This window comes from Sorex fumeus, unplaced genomic scaffold, assembly GCF_029834395.1.
Source record: "Sorex fumeus unplaced genomic scaffold, SorFum_2.1 ptg000063l, whole genome shotgun sequence".
In the NCBI taxonomy this organism is placed as follows: domain Eukaryota; kingdom Metazoa; phylum Chordata; class Mammalia; order Eulipotyphla; family Soricidae; genus Sorex; species Sorex fumeus.
Window position 1 is genome coordinate 58,878,972 of NW_026606120.1, and position 22,144 is coordinate 58,901,115.

Here is a 22,144-nt window from a genome sequence, read left to right on the forward strand (position 1 = left end):
GAATTCAGAGACTAGATGATGACTAGAGGAACAGATGTGCATGGGAGGACCAGGTTGAGGTGAACTGGCTGATGCTCTCAGACAAACATAGACACACAGAGGTGCTGGCGACACCCCTTCGATTCTATAGTTTTGTAAACAAATGGGGCTGGAGTGATAGCACAGCAGGTAGGGCGCTTGCCTTGCAAGCGGCCAACATGGCTGACCCGAGTTTGATTCCTCTGCCCTTCTCGGAGAGCCCGGCAAGCTACCGAAAGTATCTCGCCCGCACGGCAAAACCTGGCAAGCTCCCCGTGATGTATTCGATATGCCAAACACAGTAACAGTTGTTACAGTGGAGATGTTACTGGGCCCGCTTGAGCAAATCGATGAACAACGGGAGGACAGTGACAGTGACAGTGTAAACAAATGATAAATCAATAGAGATGGGGAAAAGAAACCCCAGAAATTGAAATTTGTATTATTTATGATACATGAAGATAAAACTACCTTGCCCTTTGTGTTTGGAATTTTAATTTAAAATAATGAACTTACTAAAGAGGTGATACACTGAGACTTTGTTTTTAACCTCTGTAAACCAGAATGTAGTTTTCGGTATTCATAGTTTTAGATTTCTTTTCTGCTATTTGCTTGCTGTATGACTTTGAACAAATTATATCTGTCGGCTTTAGTTTCCATTTTTTTTAAAAAAAGAAAATGGAATCGATAGTATATGCCATTCAGGATTGTTATTAGGTTAAATGATTTTATTCATCAAAAAGCTTCACACTAACTTTCTGAGTTGGAGTAAAAACTCACTAAAGATAACTGTTGATTGTAAATTGTATTGATAGAAGTAGTTCTTTCTTCTTTTGAAATCTTTCTTGTTTCCTTCAATTTTAAGTGTGATCCTGTCTAGTGGTTCTACTAGTTAAAATGCTTTGTTGTCCACAATTAAGAGAATACATTTGTACTACGTCATATCTCTTCAGTTCTTAAGTGGTCATCTGGAAAAGTATGGCTCCATCCTAATGCATGTGTTTTTCAAAGCTACAAGAAGAAATTTTACTTAGCAATTCTAATATATTGATGTATATAGAAAAAAATCTACTTGCTTTGAGTATCCCTTTCATCTTAGTAATTTTCAAGAATGTCTGGTGCATTCTAAAAGGCTTTATTCTGAAATTCCTTATCGATAATTGCCTTGAGATTCTGAAACTGTCACCTAAAAACAGACACCTAAAAACTGTCACTAAAAACAAGTCTCTTACCATTGAGACTTACGAAATGCCAGAAAATATTTTTGAGTTTATTTGACATAGTTTATTATTTCAGTGATTCTTTCAGTTTTTCACTCCACATTCCTTTCAGTTTGTAACAGACATGTATTTATATAATATTAATTAGGTGGTTTTTAAAAAATGTATAGGAAACAAAGAGAGAAGAAGGGGAGGGAATCAGGGAGTTAGGAATGTAGGAGGTAAAAACAAAGGGAAAAAAGAAATGGACTATTTCAATTTGTTAAAGGATCAAACATACAGTAAGTCAGAGCTAAAGGTACTAACATGGGTGTTTCTGTGTAAATACTGTGAATAGTACTAAATATTTCACATGCCCTAGCTAAGGAAAGAATCTAGTTGCTTCTGTGCTGACCTGCAGATGGTAAGTTTGTTCATTTGTCTTCATACGTCCATGCCATAGTCTTTAACTTCTATTATGAAAATGTTTAAACAGAAACAGATATAATGCTAATATTAGATCTTTTTACATGTGATATATTGGTATGGGTGTAATCAAAAAGCATTTTAAAATATGCCACATGCAATCACAGTGGCAACAAGTTTTGGAGATAACTACTTCCATTACTATGGCACTGTGAATCAAGACTTGTAAAAATACTCTCTTGTGTATAGAAAGATTAAATATATATATGCATATATATGGTAACTGAGATGCAGTATTCTCTGTCTCATCCTTTTCCTTATTCTATGAATTTTCTGGTTTACTTAGAGGTAAAAATGAGAACATTTATTTACTTTATTATATGGGATATACCAGGAGTACTTAATGAATGATTGGAAATATTTTTAAATTACATTTTTAAGTATAGGTTGAAAACGATGATGTCTTCCAGGCCTAAAAGCTTTCAACTTTTCATGCCAAAAGAACTTTGCCTCTTTTGCTTAGGCAAGAGAAAAATTGGTACTTAATTCTTTCTGCTGTATAATAATGTGGACTTATCTAGTATGTAACAAGATAATGAATAAATGAAGAATGGAAGAAGTTGCATTGAGTCTATGCAAAAAATTATTTTTGCCATTTTTACAGTTAAGACAACTTCTCTTTATTTTTATTTATCAAGCTTTATTATGAAGACTGAACCGAGTACATTAGGCTCTCCTTTCTATGCCATTCTCAGTGGACTCAGAACCAATAAGTGTACAATCACTCTCCCATTTCCTGTATGTACAAATAGGTACATTATTAAATGAATGCAGTTTAGTGATCAAAACCAGTGATTCCTTACTTTTAGAACATTAATTTACAATAGATTCTGCATATCTTCTACTCATTTTAATCATTCGCTTGTAAGAATATTATATTTTATAACGTTTGTTGAATTTAGAAAGAATTCTTTCCAAAAGATCTGTCTTACATAACAGATTAGCTCTTATGTTATATAGAATACAGTTGTCACTGTTGAATGATTACAACACTTAATTCTATATTGCATTAAAAGTAAGAGAGCTTCTAGCTAATCTCCAGCAAAAACACATGCTACCATATATGCTTGAGCAGTTGGTTGACTCTATTTATGATACAGAAAAAAGAAAGTTTTTCTTGATATATTTGTTCAGAGATAATGATCAATATACATGAGTGAATGAATGAGTATATAAAGCATTCACATTCTCATTTTAAATACAGTTTACTAAGAAACCAGGAGGCAGAGGAAATTCACAACATAATTTTCTCTCTCTCTCTCTCTCTCTCTCTCTGTCTGTCTCTCTCTCTCTCTCTTGCTTTTTGTGTCACACCTGGCAATGCACAGGGATTACTCCTGACTGTGCTCAGGGGGTCATATGGGATGCTGGGAATCGAACCCGGATTAGCCATATGCAAGGCAAATGCCTTATCCACTATCTTTCATACATTTCATCATTGAATTCATACATTCTATCATTGAAATGCATCTAATTTGTTTTCCTGACTTCTTGGATTGATTGTATTTACCACATTAATTTTAGTGTCTAAATTGTAAATTGGCGTAAGTATTCACAGGCATAAATCTTAGATTTGTTTACAATTCTGAGAATAAGTTCTCAGTGTCCTCTAGCCAGATATGACAAATGTCTTACATTTTTGTAAGAATGAGCTTTGGTAAGAATAGTTTTTGTGACTTAGTTTTTGTTGGCTTGACTTATATGTTTGTATAGATTATATAGCTCATGGTAAGACTAAGTTTCATAAACTATACACAAGTGTTATATGATCAGAAGGTGATACTTTAGAAGAGTAAGATTGGTCCTACCTTGGGGTGGGGTTGGGGATAGTTCACATTTGGCAGTGATGTGGTACCAGGGACCAAACTAGGGCTCTCACTACAATCATGTCTATTGAACAGTCTTCTTGACTCTGACTTTACTGTACAAGTAATTCTAGTCCACAGTAGTTTTAATGTATATGTAATGAAATTATACTTGTGAATTGAGTTACCCTAATATACATTTATATAGACATTGTGTACTTCTTTCCAGGAAGATAAATTCCACCTTGATGTTAACTGCAAATGTTTTGAAGGGATAGTTGCGGCTTATTCAGTTCTCAGAAGTGTATTGGGACGATCGGAAATTTTTTGTAGATTCTCTGATGTTGCCAGTAGCATGAAACTGTTATTTAATTATTTCTCTTCGTTCCGTGATATTTAAGCCTATATTGAGAAGTAAAACTAAGTTGTTACCCCTTCCAGATGTCCTCAGGAATAGCCTGTCCAGATGTTAAATGTCAAATGACCACTATTGTAGCAGTAGTAACAAATGAAAACCCCTTGGTTTATGCTTTCTGTGGGACTATTGTATGGTACTTAGGGGTAGAGAAAAGGAAAGAGATGAGCAGGATGGGGGGGGGGATTCACCCAGTGTTGTCAGTTATTCAGTGAAATCTATTATCTCAGATGCAATAAGGATATGCCATTTTTCTAATTATATATTGCCTGTGACTATTCTTCTGGGAATGTGGAATAAAAGGAAAGTGAAACCAGAGAGGTACAATAGCTGACTGTTAGAAAACTTTAATAATTAATTAGAGAACATCTATGAACCACAGGGTCAGGGTGCAAAGAATAACATTGATCTATTTAATATATAAAGTAGGGAAAGCTTGTTCCCTTTTATGTATTGTAACACTTCAACTGTTGTTCCACTGGTACAAGAGAAGGCGCCTAATAACAGAATATCAAGTAATATATAATTTCATTCCTTAACTGTACTTTTTTGAGATACACCTAAGTGGTAACATTTATTAATCAGTTATTAAACATTAATTAAAACTTCTGTCTAGTCTTTAATAGCAATAGAGATGTTTCCCTAATAAGATTTTTTTCTCAGTAGATTAACTATTGAAAGAGATACAGTTCAGTCTGATACCTCTTGGGGAGTTGGGATGGATTTGGGCCACACCCAGTAGGGCACAGGGCATACTCCTAACTCTGTGCTCAGGGATCACTCCTGGTAGTGTTCAGAGGACCATACATAGTGCTGGGGATCGAACCAGTATTGGCCACATGCTAGGCAAGTACCTAAGCTCTTGTACAATTTCTTCAGCTCATGATCTGACCCCTTTTAAAGAGGTTATTATTATTTTTTTAAGTCAGGGTTTAATTTTAGCAGGTTAATAGTAAGAAAGCATAACTTGTTTAAATTTTTGATCTCTGATTGCAACTGTTTGCATATGTTTGTTAGCTGTTATACTTCTTTTCAATTGCTTGTTCATTGGGGAATGCCTTAAACCTTTTTGCTTTCAAATTATTTGCCTTTTTGAGACTTTTGTTTCAAAAGCAAATTTTCATTTCTGCATTAAAAAATGACATTCCCTAGCAGAATTTATACCTCAAATCATGAGTGCTTTCTGATCAGAAACAGAATTTGGTAAAGAGCCCTCTCTTATTGTATGGCCGACATATAAATGCTGTTTTTAATAAGTCCCAAAAATATATTGAAGTTTGTCCTTGGATGAGAGTTTATCACTGTTGGCCTTTGGGTGAACTTTGAGCCTGAGCTGTTTCATTCAAGGCAGCATGATGTCATTTAACTCACAAATTTCTTTGTTGCTAGAAAAAAGGAATGTTGTTCCCCTAAATAACCTAGAGGTCTGAATATTGCTGGCACAACATTACTCACCTATCAGGCCTCCACCAAAGACTTTAGTATGGAAGGGGTTTTATTGTTTCGGTGAGGTTATATGGTAGAGCAGAACGGAAAACAAAATCCGCTTTTAAATAAAATATTGACAAATGGACTATTGAAGAATATGTTACTGCCTGACTCAGTTAAACACAGCTTTCTATACTTCTCCAAATAAAAATCTTGGTTCTGACTTTTCAAAAAAATTATTTGGAAGAAAAATTTCTTTCTATATTCACCATCTGACCATATTTTATATTTTAATCCAGCTGAAGCAGATAGCTATTAACTCACACAACCAAGTTGATACTATTTGAATCAGCATTTGCCCACTTAGTAGAAAAGTAGATTTCCCTTATTTCCAATGCAGAGAGACTTATTTTCGGAAGTGGAACAATTTTTAAACATCTCTTAAGATGGGTAGTGTGCGTTCACTAGCAGCAGAACCTGTAGCTCATTACTTAGTCCTCTGAAGCTTCCAGAGCTCTAGCTAAGATAATTTATTACTGGGAGTTTAAGAAATGTAGAGCAGAATAGAACAAGAACAGAACAAAATGAATAGATTTTCCCTACATTGGTTCTATAAATAACCACTGCTCAGTGTTCAGCATTATGCTTTGTGATCGTGTATGTAAAAATGATAGTTATACCCCAATGTGCCTTTTAACTTTTATGTGCATTGTCAAATCTTTTTTTTCTTTCATCACTTTTTAAAAGCAAATGTGCTGGGGCCATGGTTGTGGCTCAACTGTTAGGGCATATGCTTTGCATATGTGAAGCCCTCAGTTTCATCCCAGGCGCTACAGGCCATCTCAGCTCTGCCAGGTATGGCCCTCACTGTTTTTAAGAAGCAAATAATAGTCTTTTTTTTGTAGCTTTTTTCCCCATATGAAAGCAACATTTAGGTACTATATTGTGAACCTTGTTCTCAGTAGATTTTTTTTTATTCTCTAAATAGCTGAACCATGCCAAATCACTTAAGAATGTAATGGCTTACTCTTATTTAAAGAATTTTTAATATATGAACAATATAAGCATCCTTAACCAGAAGACCAAGTTTTTTCACGGTACTGAGTCCAGCAAGGTACTGAGAGTATCTCGCCCACACGGCAAAGCCTGGCAAGCTCCCTGTGACATATTCAATATGCCAAACACAGTAATAAGTCTCATCATGGAGACGTTACTGGACCCACTTGAACAAATTGATGAACAATGGGAGGACTGTGCTACTTAGAACACTAAGACATACGTGTTGCTTTTTGGTTAATTTTAAAGTATTTGATTCACTGGAGTGGGGATTTACTGTTACTCTTTTTGATCCCTGGCATTTCAAAAGGTTTAAATTTCTTCTTCACTAGTTAATAACACATATGTAGCATTTTGATTTAAATCTACATACATAACCTGTAAGTATGAGGATGATTCTGTGTTCATTCCATTAATCCACATTAATCCACATTTCTTAGTGTTGTTTTAGAAATGTTTTATTTGTTTGTTTGTCTTTTTGGGGGCCACACCTGAGGATGCTTATTATCAGGAATTACTCTTGATGCCAGGGATCAGAGCCATATTGGTCATATGCAAGGCAAATGTCCTACCTCCTGTCCATTGCTCCAGCCCCACTTTAGATATATTTTAATACAATGTTTACAATTCAAGTTTAATGATCAACTGAATCATTAAATTCTTAGGGTTTAAGAGCATCTAAAGCCTTGCTCTGGGGGACTGGAGAGATAGTAGAGTGGTTAAAGTTCTTACCTTGCACATAGTTGCCCCTGAGTCTGGTTTCATCCCAGTACCTCATGTAGTTCCCTAAGTATCATCAGGAGTGATCCATGAGCAGAGATCCCAGTAATAAGCCCTGAGCACAGCTAGGAATGACCAGCCACCCTTCCCCCACTTCCAATGAGAAAAACTAAAGCCTTACTTTGAACTTTTATTAATGTCAGACTTTTGGTGAATCCTTTTTAAAAATTAGTATATTTTATCTATTAATTTATATGTTACATTGTGAAGTGCATTTAAAAATTCAAGATGAGTATTTATGCAAGCTATTTATAGATTTGAGAAGTCATACATTGTTTACTATTCTAATATGCAGAATTTATTATGGAAGATTAGACTCAGACAATATCAATGGAACATCTAAACTTTTTTAAAAAATGATTTCACTTACATTGTTCTTTTAAATGAAAAGAACTTGGTGATTAGACTAACAGAATTAATTTGTGAAATTTGCCATTGGAGCATATTCATTTTTATTTGCTTTAAATATAATCAATAAAGTAGATAAATATATACAGAAACATACACATATCATTGCTAAATAGCAAAAGACACAGGATTTTTTTTAAAACCCTTATTTACTTAGTAGGAGCATCAATACACTTTCCGGAGAACACAATATAAACAAAGTCTGGCTCACAGTTACCTCATAATGATCCACTCATCCTGCTTTTGCTTGTTGATCTATACTTACCAAATGCCTGTGTGTTGAGGCAGTGCTTTTGAAGTTTATTCTCTAAAAGTAAATTGACAGTGTATTCTTTTTATTTAGATGGATAGCCTCCTTTTAAATTCCTGTGCTGGATGTTGAACAGAGCACGAGATTTACTTCTCTGCCCTATATTCTTTTCTTGTCTTAAGTTTATTAGTTATCTAAGAATTGTGGGAAAACGTAAAATACACAAAATTCTTTTTCTTAGGTAGAAGGTTTATAATGAACACAAGTTTGCAAGGTGTAAATGTATGCACATATGTACATGTATATATGTACATATATTTCCCCAAACTTGATTTTTCATTAAACTCTTGGTTTTTCAATAAATTTGATGAAATTTCATTTTCCACATTGTCAAAATGCTGTTCTATTTGACAATATAGAAAAGATGATCTCAGTCAGTATAACTCGCCGCACCAGATTTCATCTTTACAGATGTAAGATGATGGGAATTGGGCACCCCAACTGCCAGTGTGTTCCATTTCTCCAACTGATCATTCTTTTGCTATTGCTTCGCAAAGATCTCAGCAGCGTCCATCTTTGTTTTTACTTCAAAGCTTTTTCAAAGCCTGTTACTCCTCTGTCTCTTGCCCGTATTCATCTTGGACACAGTGATAAATGGAGTTCTTTCCAAAGAAAGTGAAGAGACTGTCACAGACAGACCATGTGGGAACTCACACCCCATGCCCTTACAGCCTGAGGCTCTGTTGCTGCTTCTTTAGTCTCCACTCAAGAAGGAAGATGTGCCTTTTCACAGCTGTTGATACCCGCAACTACTCCTTTCCTTTTTTTTTTTTTAATTTTTATTAGTGAAACACCATGAGGTACAATTGTAGACTTACAAATTTTTGTGCTTGGGTTTCAAGTATACAATGTTCGAGTACCCATCCCTCCACCAGTGCCCATTTTTCACCACCACTGAGCCCAGTATCCCTCCCACCCCCCATCCTCCTCATCCCACCCTGCCTCTGTGGCAGGGCATTCCATTTTGTTCTCTCTCCTTTTGGGTGCTGGGGTTTGCAAATGAGGCATTAAGTAGCAGTCATGTTCTGTCTATAGTCTACTTTCAGCATGCATCTCCCATCCTGAGAAGATCCTCCCAACACCCCCTTTTTTTTTTACTTTCTTTCATAGATTTTATTAATTTTTTAATTAAAAAATTTTTATTAGTGAAACACCATGAGGTACAGTTATAGACTTACAAATTTTTGTGCTTGGGTTTCAGTTATACAATGATCAAGTACCCATCCCTCCACCAGTGCCCATCCTCCACCACCATGGGTCCCAGCATCCCTCCCACCCCCCACTCCCCCCAGCCCACCCTGCCTCTGTCGCAGGGCATTCCCTTTTTTTGGTACTCCTTTCTCTGTCTGAGCTGCCTTTTCCCCTAACATGTACGGGCTGGCCTCCAAGCCATGGAGTGAACCTCCTGGTACTTATCTTGGTTGTTCTTGGGTGTTAGTCTCCTATTTTGCTACTCTGTGTTCCCCAGATGAATGCAGTCTTTCTATGCATTTCTGACCCTCTCTTTCTGACTGATTTCGCTTAACATGATACTTTCCATGTAGTACCACTTGTATAGAGGGGACTTTCCTCAATATAGTTAAAACTACTCCTTTCTTTTCCCTCCCATCTTTGGGGTTTTCCTTTTCCTACTTTCTGTTCATGGTACTTTTGCTCCAGTCTCCAGAATACCTTTTCTTATATTCAGTTAGAGAAACTTTGCTCTTACATATTTACACTCATAGTCTTTTCTTTTTTTCTTACCTCAGTGTCAAAGTTTTGAATTCTTTTGATCTGTATTGCCACATCCTTAAGATGGTAAATTCGGAGTGAGTCTTCTATCTGGTTTGAGGGGAATTTTCAAATGTAAAGGAAAGTGAGGGAGAGGGATGAATATTTATTTTGTGTTAAAATATTACCCTACCAGCCATACTTTTGGATTAGCCATCATCTAAGTGCTTTAAAGCATTCTTAGTTTTAAAGCAGTGTTTGTAATGAGTGACTATAATGAATGAAACTTTTTTACAATCCCTATACATGAAGCCAGGATCCATGCTTAATGTTTCAGAGATAAATATTTGGTATTTTTATCTATTTTTTCAATTTTTATACATTTTATTTTCTTAAGGTATTTCACAACAGTTCTCATTGTTAAGATAAAATATCACATTTTTAAGATAATATTCATACACCCAGCCCACCAGTGAGCATCTTCCCACCACAATAAGAGAGAAGTGTATGAAGGTTGTTGTATTTCATTCTGGAGCCATTTAAGCCTGTATATAAGAGAATACAAGCAAGTATGTTTAAACCAAACAAATGTGTACTACTTTAGGTACATCAGTGGGCTAGAGTATAAGAGGTCGCATTTGCAGCCTCGAGCTCCAGGAAATACTGCATCGCTCTCTTTCCAGGAGCTTTATTTTATAGTCTCTGAATCTTGGCTGTTGATGAGATTACATGACACTGGGGGCAGTTTGTGGGTGTGACTGCTAATACATAGTAGATCTCTTGTTTTGTTACTTTATATCCCCCAGATGAATGCAGTCTTTCTATGTCTGTTCCGCTCTTTCTGAGTCATTTCGCTTAACATGATACTTTCCATGTAGTACTACTTGTATGTAAATTTCATGACTTCATCTTTTCTAACAGCTATATAGTACTCCATTGTGTAGATGTGCCAAAGTTTCTTTAGCCAGTCATCTGTTCTCGGGCACTCAGGTTTTTTCCAGATTCTGGCTATTGAAAAGAGTGCTGCAATGAACAAACAAATGCAGATGTCACTTCAACTATACTTTTTTGCCTCTCTGGGATATATTCCCAGGAGTGGTATCGCTGGGTCAAATGGGAGCTCAATTTCTAATTTTTTGAGAATCGTCCATACTGTTTTCCAAAAGAGCTGAACCAGTCGGCATTCCCACCAGCAATGAAGGAGGGTTCCTTTCTTGCCACATTTCACCAGAACAGGTTGCTTTTGTTCTTTTGGATGTGGGACAGTCTCTGGTGTAAAATGATAGCTCATTGTTGTTTTGATCTGCATCTCCCTGATGAGTAATGATGTAGAGCATTTTCTCATGTGCCTTTTAGCCAGTCGGATTTCTTCTTTGAGAAAGTTTCTGTTCATTTCATCGCCCCATTTTTTGATGGGGTTGGATGTCTTTTTTTTTTTTTTTTTTGTGGGGCGATAGCACAGCGGTACGGTGTTTGCCTTGCATGCAGCCAACATGGCCGACCCAAGTTCGATTCCTTCGCCCCTCTTGGAGAACCTGGCTAGCTACCGAGAGTATCTCGCCCCCACGGCAAAGCCTGGCAAGCTCCTCGTGACGTATTTGATATGCCAAACACAGTAACAAGAAGTCTCACGATGGAGACGTTACTGGGCCCGCTCGAACAAATTGATGAACAACCCGAGGACCGTGACCGTGACCGTTCAACCAGTACCTTGTATATCCTTGATATCAACCCCTTGTCAGATGTGTATTCGGCAAATATCCTTTTCCGTTCTGTAGACTATCTTTGTATTTTGGTCACTATTTCTTTTGAGGTGCAGAAGCTTCTTAGTTTAAGATAGTCCCATTTGTCTATCTCTGTTTTCACTTGCTTGACCAGTGGCGTGACATCTTTGAAGATACCATTAGCTTCAGTATCATGGAGGATTTTGTCAACTTTGTCTTCAATGAACTTTACAGATTCCAGTCTGATGTTGAGGTCTTTAATCCATTTTGATCTTACTTTTGTACATGGCGTTAGCCAGAGATCTGAGCCCACTTTTTTGTATGTAGCCATCCAGTTTTGCCAGCACAATTTGTTGAAGAGGGTTTCCCTGCTCCACTTCACTTTTCTTGCCCCTCTTATTGAGGATTAGATGATCATATGCGTGGGGGAAGATGTCAATATATTAAACCCTGTTCCATTGGTCTACGAACTCAGCCTTTGTTCTAGAACCATGCTGTTTTAATTACTACTGCTTTGTAGTAGAGTTTGAAGTTAGAGAGGTTGATTCCTCCCATTTTCTTTTTTCCCAAGAATTGCTTTAGCTATTCGTGGGGGCTTATTGTTCCATATAAATTTCAGGAGTGTTTGCTCCATTTCTTTGAAGAATGTCATGGGTATCATAATAGAGATCACATTGAATTTGTACAGTGCTTTGGGAAGTATTGCCATTTTGATAATGGTAATTCTCCCGATCCATGAACAGGGGATATTTTTCCGTTTCCTCGTGTCCTCTTTTATTTCCTGAATTAGCGTTTTGTAGTTTTCTTTTTACAAGTCCTTTACTTCCTTATTTAAGCTGATTCCTAGGTACTTGATTTTCTGGGACACAATTGTGAATGGGATTGTGTTCTTCATGTCACTTTCTTCTCTTTCACTATTTGTGTATAGGAAAGCCATGGACTTTTGGGTATTGATTTTATAGCCTGCAACTTTACTATACAAGTCTATTGTTTCTAGGAGTTTCTTGGTAGAGGCTTTAGGGTTCTCTAAGTATAGTATCATATCATCTGCAAATAGTGAGTGCTTGATTTCTTTCTTTCCTACCTCGATGCCCTTTAATATCTTTTTCTTGCCTAATCACTATTGCAAGTACTTCCAGTACTACATTGAACAGTAGTGGGAGAGTGGGCATCCTCTCGTCCCTGATCTTAGGGGGAAGGCTCTCAGTTTTTCCCCATTGAGTATGATGCTTGCTGTAGGCTTGTGGTAGATGGCTTTAACTATATTGAGGAAAGTCCCCTCTATCCCCATTTTGGCGAGGGCTTTCATCATAAACGGGTGCTGGATCTTGTCAGATGCTTTCTCTGCATCTATTGATCATATGCTTTTTATCTTTCCTTCTGTTGATATGTTAGATTATGTTGATTGATTTCCAAATGGTAAACCATCCTTGCATCCCCGGGATGAATCCCACTTGGTCATGGTGTATGATCTTTTTGATGAGTCATTGAATTCTATTTGCTAGTATTTTGTTGAGAATCTTCACATCCGTGTTCATCAGGGATATCGGCCTGTAGTTTTCTTTTCTTGTGGTGTCTTTGTTTTATTTTGGTATTAGATATGGGCTTCATGGAAACTGTTTGGGAGAGTTTCTGTTTTTTCAATTTCCTGGAAAAGCTTGAGAAGAACTGGCAGTAGGTCCTCTTTAAATGTTTGGAAAAATTCGCTAGTGAATCCATGTGGACCTGGGGTTTTGTTTTTGGGAAGACTTTTGATTACAGTTTCAATTTCCTTGATGTTAATAGGTCTATTCAGGTACTCTATATCTTCTTGATTCAGCTTTGAGAGATTATTGGAATCCAGGAATTTATCCGTTTCTTCTAGGTTCTCGTTTCGTGGCATACAGACTTTCAAAGAAGTCTCTGATAGTCTCTGATGATCTTTTGAATTTTTTTGGTTTCTGTTGTGATGGGCTGGAGCGATAGCACAGCAGTAGGGCGTTTGCCTTGCACGCAGCCATCATGGCCAACTCGAGTTCGATTCCTCCGCCCCTCTCAGAGAGCCCGGCAAGCTACCGAGAGTATCTCGCCCGCACGGCAGAGCCTGGCAAGCTACCCATGATGTATTTGATATGCCAAACACAGTAACAACAAAGTCTCACAATGGAGATGTTACTGGGCCCACTCGAGAAAATCGATGAACAACGGGAGGATAGTGGGCAGTGGTCTGTTGTGATATCCCATTCTTATTTCTGCTTTGATTTATTAGGGTTCTCTCTCTCTGTGTGTTTCTTTGTGAGTGTTGCTCGTGGTTTATCTATCTTATTTATTTTCTCAAAGAACCAGCTCTTGATTTCATTAATCTTTCAGATTGTTTCTTTGGTTTCCATGTCGTTGATTTCTGCTCTAAGTTTTATGATCTCTTTCCTTCTGCCTGATTTGGGCTCCTTCTGTTGATCCTTTTCTAAGATCTTGAGCGTTGATACACATGCATTTTTTTGCCTTTCCTTTCTGTGCTACTCTCATACTAAGAATCAAATCTGGACTCTCACACTTGAAAGGCATTCACTGTACCACTGTCCCTCATCCCCAGTCCTCAAATAGATTTTAATAAGGAACCCTATTATCTTGGAGTCTGTGGGACTGCTCAGCAGTAAAGCCACTTGCCTTGCAACTGTTAGTTGGGCACCTGCCTTATAGGTATAGCTGGTTTGTCACTGATTTGATTCCTGGCATTGTAACAAAAAAGGAAAGGGTTGTGAAAAGAAAGGAAATTTTTACTATCTGACATTTGTTTTTAAAATTTCTTACCAAATTATAAGACATGTTTCTGATGGTTAATTTCTTTTTATTTTATTTGGAATTTGGGGGGGTCTGGGGGGGGTGGACCACATCCAGCATTGCTCAGATGCTGTTCCTGGCTCAGGAGACTGTGTGGTACTGGGGAGCTAACATAGGGGCCTCCTGTGTGCCAGGCATGATTCCAGCCCAAAATGCTTTTCTGCCTCCATCATTTGATTTTTGTTGAGTGTTGTTGTTAATTGGAGGGAATTGTAATATTTTAAGTCCTGCAGGGCAGGACAGCGTTAGCTCATTTGTACTGAAATTCTGATGAACTTGTACTCAGATATAGCAGTTTCTTTTATTTTTTAATTTATATATTTTTTAGCTATTTGTTTTAGAGTGAACTTTATCATAACTAAGTTTCTGTAAGCTCACTTTTTATTTTAAAAATATTGTTACTAAGGTAACATGGCTGCAGGAGGGTTAATGCATGCATATGCCTTTGGTGTATAGTTACTGCCCCTTCGCCACCATTGAAGAGAGTAAATGCATTTTTGAAAGTGTACTGTTAACAGCAGATCTTGTTATTCCTAAGAAATATGTTAATTATTTGACTTTCAATTACGTTTTGTCACATTTTATCTTAAAAATAATCATGGTATTCAGGATGATTATACAAACACTCATTTCTAATGCATGGATTAACATTGTGGAAATACATTTACTTTCTTACAGTGGCTCCACCTGGAAGTCCTGGGCCCATTACTCGACATGGGTCCTATGACAGTTTAGCCTCTGACCACAGTGGGCAAGAAGATGAAGAATGGCTTTCTCAGGTAAAACTCTGAAATGTTTGGCCTACTAAAGTAAGAGGAAAAAAGAAATCCTTCATCTGTCTTTATTCCTTAAGAAATTGTTTCCCTTGTTGGAATATGGATATTAATGGGAACTCTTTTTTACACTCGCTGAGAATTAATCAGTTCTCTTTCCAAATGAAGAACTTCTAATAATTCTGCTGCCAAGAAGCATATAATACATTTTTTACTCAGCTATATATCAGAATATGTATATATTTTCATACAGGATAAATAGAAGATACATAAAAATAAGCTATATATCCAAATATTTATATATTACTTTTCATACAGTGTAAATAGAAGATATATAGAAATATGTATAAAGTAAAGGCCCTCCCATTGATCATCGATTTGCTCGAGCGGGCCCAGTAACGTCTCCAATGGAGACTTTGTTGTTACTGTGTTTGGCATATCGAATACGTCACGGGGAGCTTGCCAGGCTCTGCCTTGCGGGCAAGATACTTTCGGTAGCTTGCCAGGCTCTCTGAGAGGGGCGGAGGAATCAAACTTGGGTCGGCCATGTTGGCTGCGTGCAAGGCAAACGCCCTACCGCTGTGCTATCGCTCCAGCCAGAAATATGTGTGTGTGTGTGTGTGTGTGTATATATATATATATTTCCAACAGTTCATTTATATCCTTTAGGGTTTTAGATTTAAAAATTTTGTCCTTATTAGAGAGAGAACAGAGGGGAATGCCCTCCCACAGAGTCAGGGTGGGATGGGGGGGATGGGGGGGGGTGGGAGGGATACTGGGATGCGTGGTGGTGGAAAGTGGGCACTGGTGGAGGGATGATATTTGATCATTATATAATTGAAACCCAAGCACAAAAATGTGTAAGTCTGCAACTGTATACCTCATGATGTCTCACTATTAAAAAAAATTTTTTTTGTCCTTATTTTGTGCCACACATAGTGGTATTCAAGATTTACTCTCAGTTCAGTGCTTAAAGGGCCATGTGGTCTTGAGTTTGGGACCTAAGCCTCCAACATGCAATACTCAGAAGATGGTCCTATGAGCTCTTTTTTTTTGACTGTCCTATGAGCTCTTCTTGGCTCAGTCCTTGGACTTTATTTACACTCTTTGCGTTAAAAAATATGAATGGATCTTACTAAAGGAGTAAGGGCATTCAAGAATCTTTGAGATTTGCTTTTAACTCCAACATTTTGTTAAGATTGCATCTGTTTTCTGATTAAGGGTCTTCCACTTTCTGCCCTGTGTGTGTGTGTGTCTTGATTGTGTCCAACTGGGTTTTCTTTCCTAAACCCAAGCAGTGTTGCTTCCAGCAGTCTCTAAACCAGTTCTTAACAGCTTCAGCTGACCCTTCCTCCCCTTGTTCAGTGAAGCTGTCTTCATCTCACTGGCTTTGAAATAAAAGATACTTGGGCAGATTTCAAAATGATGAGATTACAAATGACTTCATTACAAATGCTGTTATGTCTGCCTCGAGTCTGACATCATTTGTGTAAGTGAATGACCTGTCTCAGATTACCAATCCAGAGGGTTTTCATCAGACAGGTGCCTCTGTGGGGGCCCAGGCAGCTTCACTGCCTTTCTTTAAGAGGTCAGCCTGCAATGCTAAAGGAAATCGAGAAACGTGAGCTGCAGAGCCTTCTAGGTAACTTGCATTCTATTGCATGTGAAAATAAATGCTCACAGGAATCCCTGTGAAGGAGGCTTGATGCCACCTCAAGGTCCCCCTTTTCTCTGAGGATGCCACCCTAAGGTCATAAACTAACAAATACAGATGCTGGCAAAGAAGCCTCTGTCCTTCACTTCAACTTTTCAGCTAGCAAAAAAGATAATGTATGTTGTCAGTGTGAAAGCATGTACAATATGTTTGTTGTGCACACAACAGGAGAGCGAGCAGGAACATCTGGCCTTCTCCTGGGTGAGCTGACACAGGCATCTGTTTACCTCTCGGCTCTGTGACACTGATGGCTTCAAGCTTAAAATATACAAAATGCTCTGTCCGTGGCCTCATTTATATTGCCAGATGCAACTCTTTGAATCAGAAATCACTGTCCCAAATTTGCATGATTTCTCCCCTTCCTTCCCCATGATTAGTGGGAATGTGACTATGATATCAAGACCATGATTCTTTTGCCCTTTAGAACTTAGAAACCTCTAGCTGCACTTTGGGAGCCTTTTCTGTCAGAGAACTATATTAAATATAAAAAGTTGGGGGAAAATAAAGCACACTGGAAATCATTTCCATGAAGTATCTACACATGTAAGGACGTAGGATTTACAGACATTAAGAAGTAGTGTTTTCGGGACAGGAAGATTGCTTCATAGCTGGAAGCCTGCCTCATGAGCAAAGTGGAGATGGCAGCTGGAATAGAGAAGGATCACTAAGAAAATGATGTCTTGAGGAACCGGTCATGATGGGAGATGTGTGCTGAAAGTAGATAAAGGACCAAACATGATAACCTCTCAGTGTCTGTATTGCAAACTATAATGCCCAAAAGTAGAGAGAGAGTGTGGGGTATATTGTCTGCCATGCAGGCATGGGGAGGGTGGGAAAGGGGGGCTATACCGGGGATATTGGTGGGGGGGAATGTGCACTGGTGGGGGGATGGGTATTTGATCATTGTGTGCTTGTAACCCAAACATGAAAGCTTGTAACTATCTCCGGTGATTCAATAAAGTTTAAAGAAGAAGAAGAAGAAGAAGAAGAAGAACAACAACAACAACAACAACAAGAAGTAGTTAGTGTTTTGTCAAGTGTTTGCCTGTTTAGTCTCCTAATCAAGTCACACTTTTGTAAAATTGTATGATACTTATTATTATCAAGCAGATTTTTGCCAGAATTGTTTTCTCTTTGCATTACTTTTAAATTATTTTATGTGGAGCTAGAGAAGCAGTGCAGGGGTTAAAGTGTTTGCCTTATCTTGAACGTAGCCTGGGTAGATCCCAGAAGTGCTGTCTTCCTCTGAGCACTACCAGGAGTGACTCCAGAGCTCAGAAACAGGAATAACCCCTGAGCACCACTAGGTATGCCCTCTTCCTCCACTGCGCCCCCCCAAACATAAAATTTTTTTATGTGGGTCAAAGAGAAATAACTGAATAGTCTGAGCACATACTTTACTGTAGGAGTCTCAGATTTGATTCCTGAGCATCAAGTCCCCTGAGCTATAGTATAGTATAGTATACCACTAGGTATGGTAACAACAGTTACTACTACTACTACTACTACTACTACTACTACTACTACTACTACTGGCATGAGCATAAAATTTCTGAATCAGTCTAATAAGGTTTTGCAGCAAGGGAAGTATGTGTGTCAGTGTGTATTTTTGTTGAGAAGTCAATCATAAATCATGGTATTTTGAAGATCAGCTACTTTGAGAGAAAAAATATATATATATCTGCATTTGATTTCTTTTAACAACAGTATAATACTTATCACATATGGTTGTAAAAAGAAACTGGCTTTGGCGTTGAGAATTATTTCAGACCTTTTCTTTTTCTTGGATAGTTCAAGAGCAATTTCAAATTTATCATGAGTTTGATGCTCAGTGAAGGAATTACTTTAAATCTGTGGACTGATAGGTGCAGTAGTCAGTGCATGCCCTCAAATTGGTAAGAGCCTTCTAGAGTGAATGAAAAAAGGTAATCCCTAAGGACCTGACACTAGACAAAAAACTGATCCTTTCATTCTTATGTAGAATTGTGAAAGTATGTGTGTGTGCATATGTGTGCCTTTTATAAATAGTTACAACTATAAAATATACATAAGTACATGTGATTACACCGCATAAATATGTAGCACTGTAGCACTGTCCTCCCATAGTTCATCAGTTTCCTCGAGTGGACACCAGTAACGCCTCACAACAAATTGTGAGACTTGTTGTTACTGTTTTTGGCATATTGAATACGTCACAGGGAGCTTGCCAGGCTTTGCCATGCGAGTGAGATACTCTTGGTAGCTTGCCAGGCTTTCTCCAGAGGGGCAGAGGAATCGAACCTGGGTTGGCCATGTCGGCTGCATGCAAGGCAAGTGCCTTACTCACTGTGCTATCATTAATATAAAAGTTTGCACTAATCCTCTACAATTTTTCCAAGAAATCTAATAATATAAAATTTTTATACTCTCCAGGTAGATATATTTGCAGCCAAAAAGTTTCCTTACTTTAAATAGGTATTACTTTGTCCTATCAGGACACATCCCTTAGTAAAGGTAAATTAGCAAGGTAAGCCCAGTAGGTTAGATTTTGAGTAGAGACACTTACTTATTGTTTCTTTAGAGATATGATAACTAAAAAGAAAACTTCAGGAGTTTTCTTTGTTTTAGTGTTGTGCAATACCTTCTCAGCGCTGTTAGTTAGGGCCCTAAAATCTTCCCATGTTGGAAACACCTCTTGCTGTGTTGTTGGAAGGTATCTAGCTTGAGGCAGTGTGTTCCGGTCCAGATTCAGATAGTTGATCCGAAGTTTTTTCATCTTTTTTCATAGCCGTTTCATCTGTTTCTTCTTGATCAGATTCATGGAGAAGTTTGAGCCTTTTGATGGGACACCAGGAGCGTTTTTTGTGGAAACTGCTGCACTGTCCTCCTGTTGTTCATCGATTTGCTCGGGCGGGCCCAGTAACGTCTCCATTGTGAGACTACTTGTTACTGTGTCTGGCATATTGAATACGTCATGGGTAGCTTGCCAGGCTTTGCCGTGCGGGCGAGATACTCTCGGTAGCTTGCTGGGCTCTCCAAGAGGGGTGGAGGAATCAAACCTGGCTTTGCCGGGCCAGCCGCGTGCAAGGCAAATGCCCTACTGCTGCACTATTTCTCCAGCCCATGTCGTTGTCTGTGGAAATAAAAGCATAAATATGTACATGTGAATATTTACAACCATAAAAATACACATAAGTACATGTACTTACAACTATGCATATATGTATATGCACACAATTACACAAAACATTTGAACAAAACAAGTAGTCTTTTTGCGTATACCTTTACAGGAATGGGTATCCCATTTTTCTCCTACTCGATTAAGATGATCTTCTTGGATAATATAGAAGTTTCTAAAGAGAATGGCATAAAATGTTTAAATCATGATTCTTTATCTATTCCAGGTAGAAATTGTAACTCACACTGGACCCCACAGACGTCTCTGGATGGGTCCCCAGTTCCAGTTCAAAACCATCCACCCCTCAGGCCAAACCACAGTCATATCATCCAGTTCATCTGTGTTGCAGTCTCATGGTCCAAGTGATACTCCACAGCCCCTTTTGGATTTTGATACAGATGATCTTGATCTCAACAGTCTCAGGTAATAAGAACTAGGGAGTGAGTCATCTATTTCATTTGTAATGAGCATCCTAAGTACTTTTCATTTATCTTTGGTTGGTATATATTATTGTTGTAGAGTACATCGATGCAGCTAGTGATTCACTGTTATAATTGGGGTTGTTAAATGCAGTATGATAACTATTTGTGTTTGAAAATGTATTTTCTTGATCCCAATATTCATTATACTTTTTAAGTCACCTAATTTTGATACTTTATTCAATATATCTGTACCTAACTTCTTAAAATACAATTCTGTACTCCTTTTCAAATTTCTGTGGTGTTTTCTTCCATCTTTCCTAATCCTGTACTTTTCTCACTTTGTTGAGAAAATATCGAGGTAATGTCACTTACACTTTACTACATATATTCTGTGCTCCTTTAAGATTCATAAGAATTGCAAAGTTTCCTTTTATTAATAGTATTTTATACACGTAAGTATTTTTTTTGTAATATCACATTTACCTTAGGATTTAATTTCTTTTACCAAAATACAATTATATATCAAGGTACAATAGAAAGTGACTGATGTAATATAATTTCCCTTTTCTTGAGGTTTTTTAAGAAGTTGTGTTAAGAAGTTATGTAGGCCAGAGAGATAATACAGCATGCCTTGTTCATGGCCAATCCAGGTTCTATCTCTGGTACCACATATGGTTCCCTGAGCCTGCCAGGAATAATCCTGCGAGGGGGAACAGGCCAAGGCACAAAACTGGTAACCTACTGCAGGGACCGGACGCATTTCTGCCAAAAGCCATTGGTTTTCGAGATTTGTTTCTGAGTCTCTGGGATCATGGCCATTAAACAGTTCGATCAGGAACCAGAGAGGCCGTGCCTCCAATTATATAGCTGAGCCAGAGGTGGTTTGTGGGTGTGTCTCCCACATACCTAACTTTTTGCTTTGGTAGACTTTGCCCCAAGTCTTTGGGGTCTGGCCAAAGGCACAGCAGCAATTTGGGGGTATCTGGAAGTCTGAAGGCTCCATGAGGCTGCTGATGTACTTGCCTCACAGGTACAGATTGACCTGCTGGCGGCACTATACCTGCAATAATTATATAATATATCTTGATTCTTAAATGGCTGCCTAAACTTTTATTTATTTTTTTGCTTAGGTATTTTTTAATTGAATCACTGTGAGCTACAGTTACAAAACTTTCCAAACTTTTTATTGTATATTTTAATAAAATTCTATTTGAATTATTTATTAGAAATATGCTTTCTTCTACCTCTTTGTTCAATTAATAACATCATTATAAGTTAGCAAATTCTTTTAATAGTTCATATGAAGAAATGTGACTTTTTAAAAGCATTTTTATTATTTAGTTTGTTTTTCATTTTTATTCTCTCTCCTTTGTTACTTCATTTCTTGACCAATATTTTCTCCAGATTTCCAGAAATGGCACTTTCTCCCAAAATTTCAGCCAATAGTGTCAATACAATGAGTGGTAAACAAATTTTTATTGTTACCAGTAATAAAATGTGATCTGGTTGAGATCATGAACAAATTTTCAGGCAGTTGAGTAAGTCCTCAATTTTGTGATTCAAATCAGTCATTTTATGTTTATCAGACTTTCAGTTACTTAAATGTGAACGAGACATTTAAGATAAATAACCCAGAAAACTATGTCTAATTCATTACCTGAGCTATTCACAAGAATCTGATGACTGTCACCCTGTCCCTTAGCTTTGGAGGACACTTCCATCTGCCACTATGTGTGTGACATCTTCTAGATTTCTTTCTTTCTTTTTTTTTTTTTTTGGGTCATACCCAGCAATGCACAGGAGTTACTCCTGGTTCATGCACTCAGGAATTACCCCTGGCGGTGCTCAGGGGACCATATGGGATGCTGGGAATCGAACCCAGGTCTGGCCACGTGTAAGGCAAATGCCCTACCCACTGT

General features: G+C 37.8%; 1 protein-coding gene across 7 annotated transcripts in view; it reads left to right on the forward strand.

The window, feature by feature from the left end:
* BCAS3 (BCAS3 microtubule associated cell migration factor) overlaps positions 1-22,144 on the forward strand; it is a 660,253-nt gene that overhangs the window by 348,257 nt on the left and 289,852 nt on the right. For all 7 annotated transcript variants that reach the window (XM_056128182.1, XM_056128175.1, XM_056128179.1 and 4 more), the window contains 2 exons: positions 14,838-14,938; positions 20,030-20,226. In XM_056128182.1, coding sequence (XP_055984157.1) covers positions 14,838-14,938; positions 20,030-20,226 — 298 coding nt within the window. The remainder of the gene's footprint in view (positions 1-14,837; positions 14,939-20,029; positions 20,227-22,144) is intronic.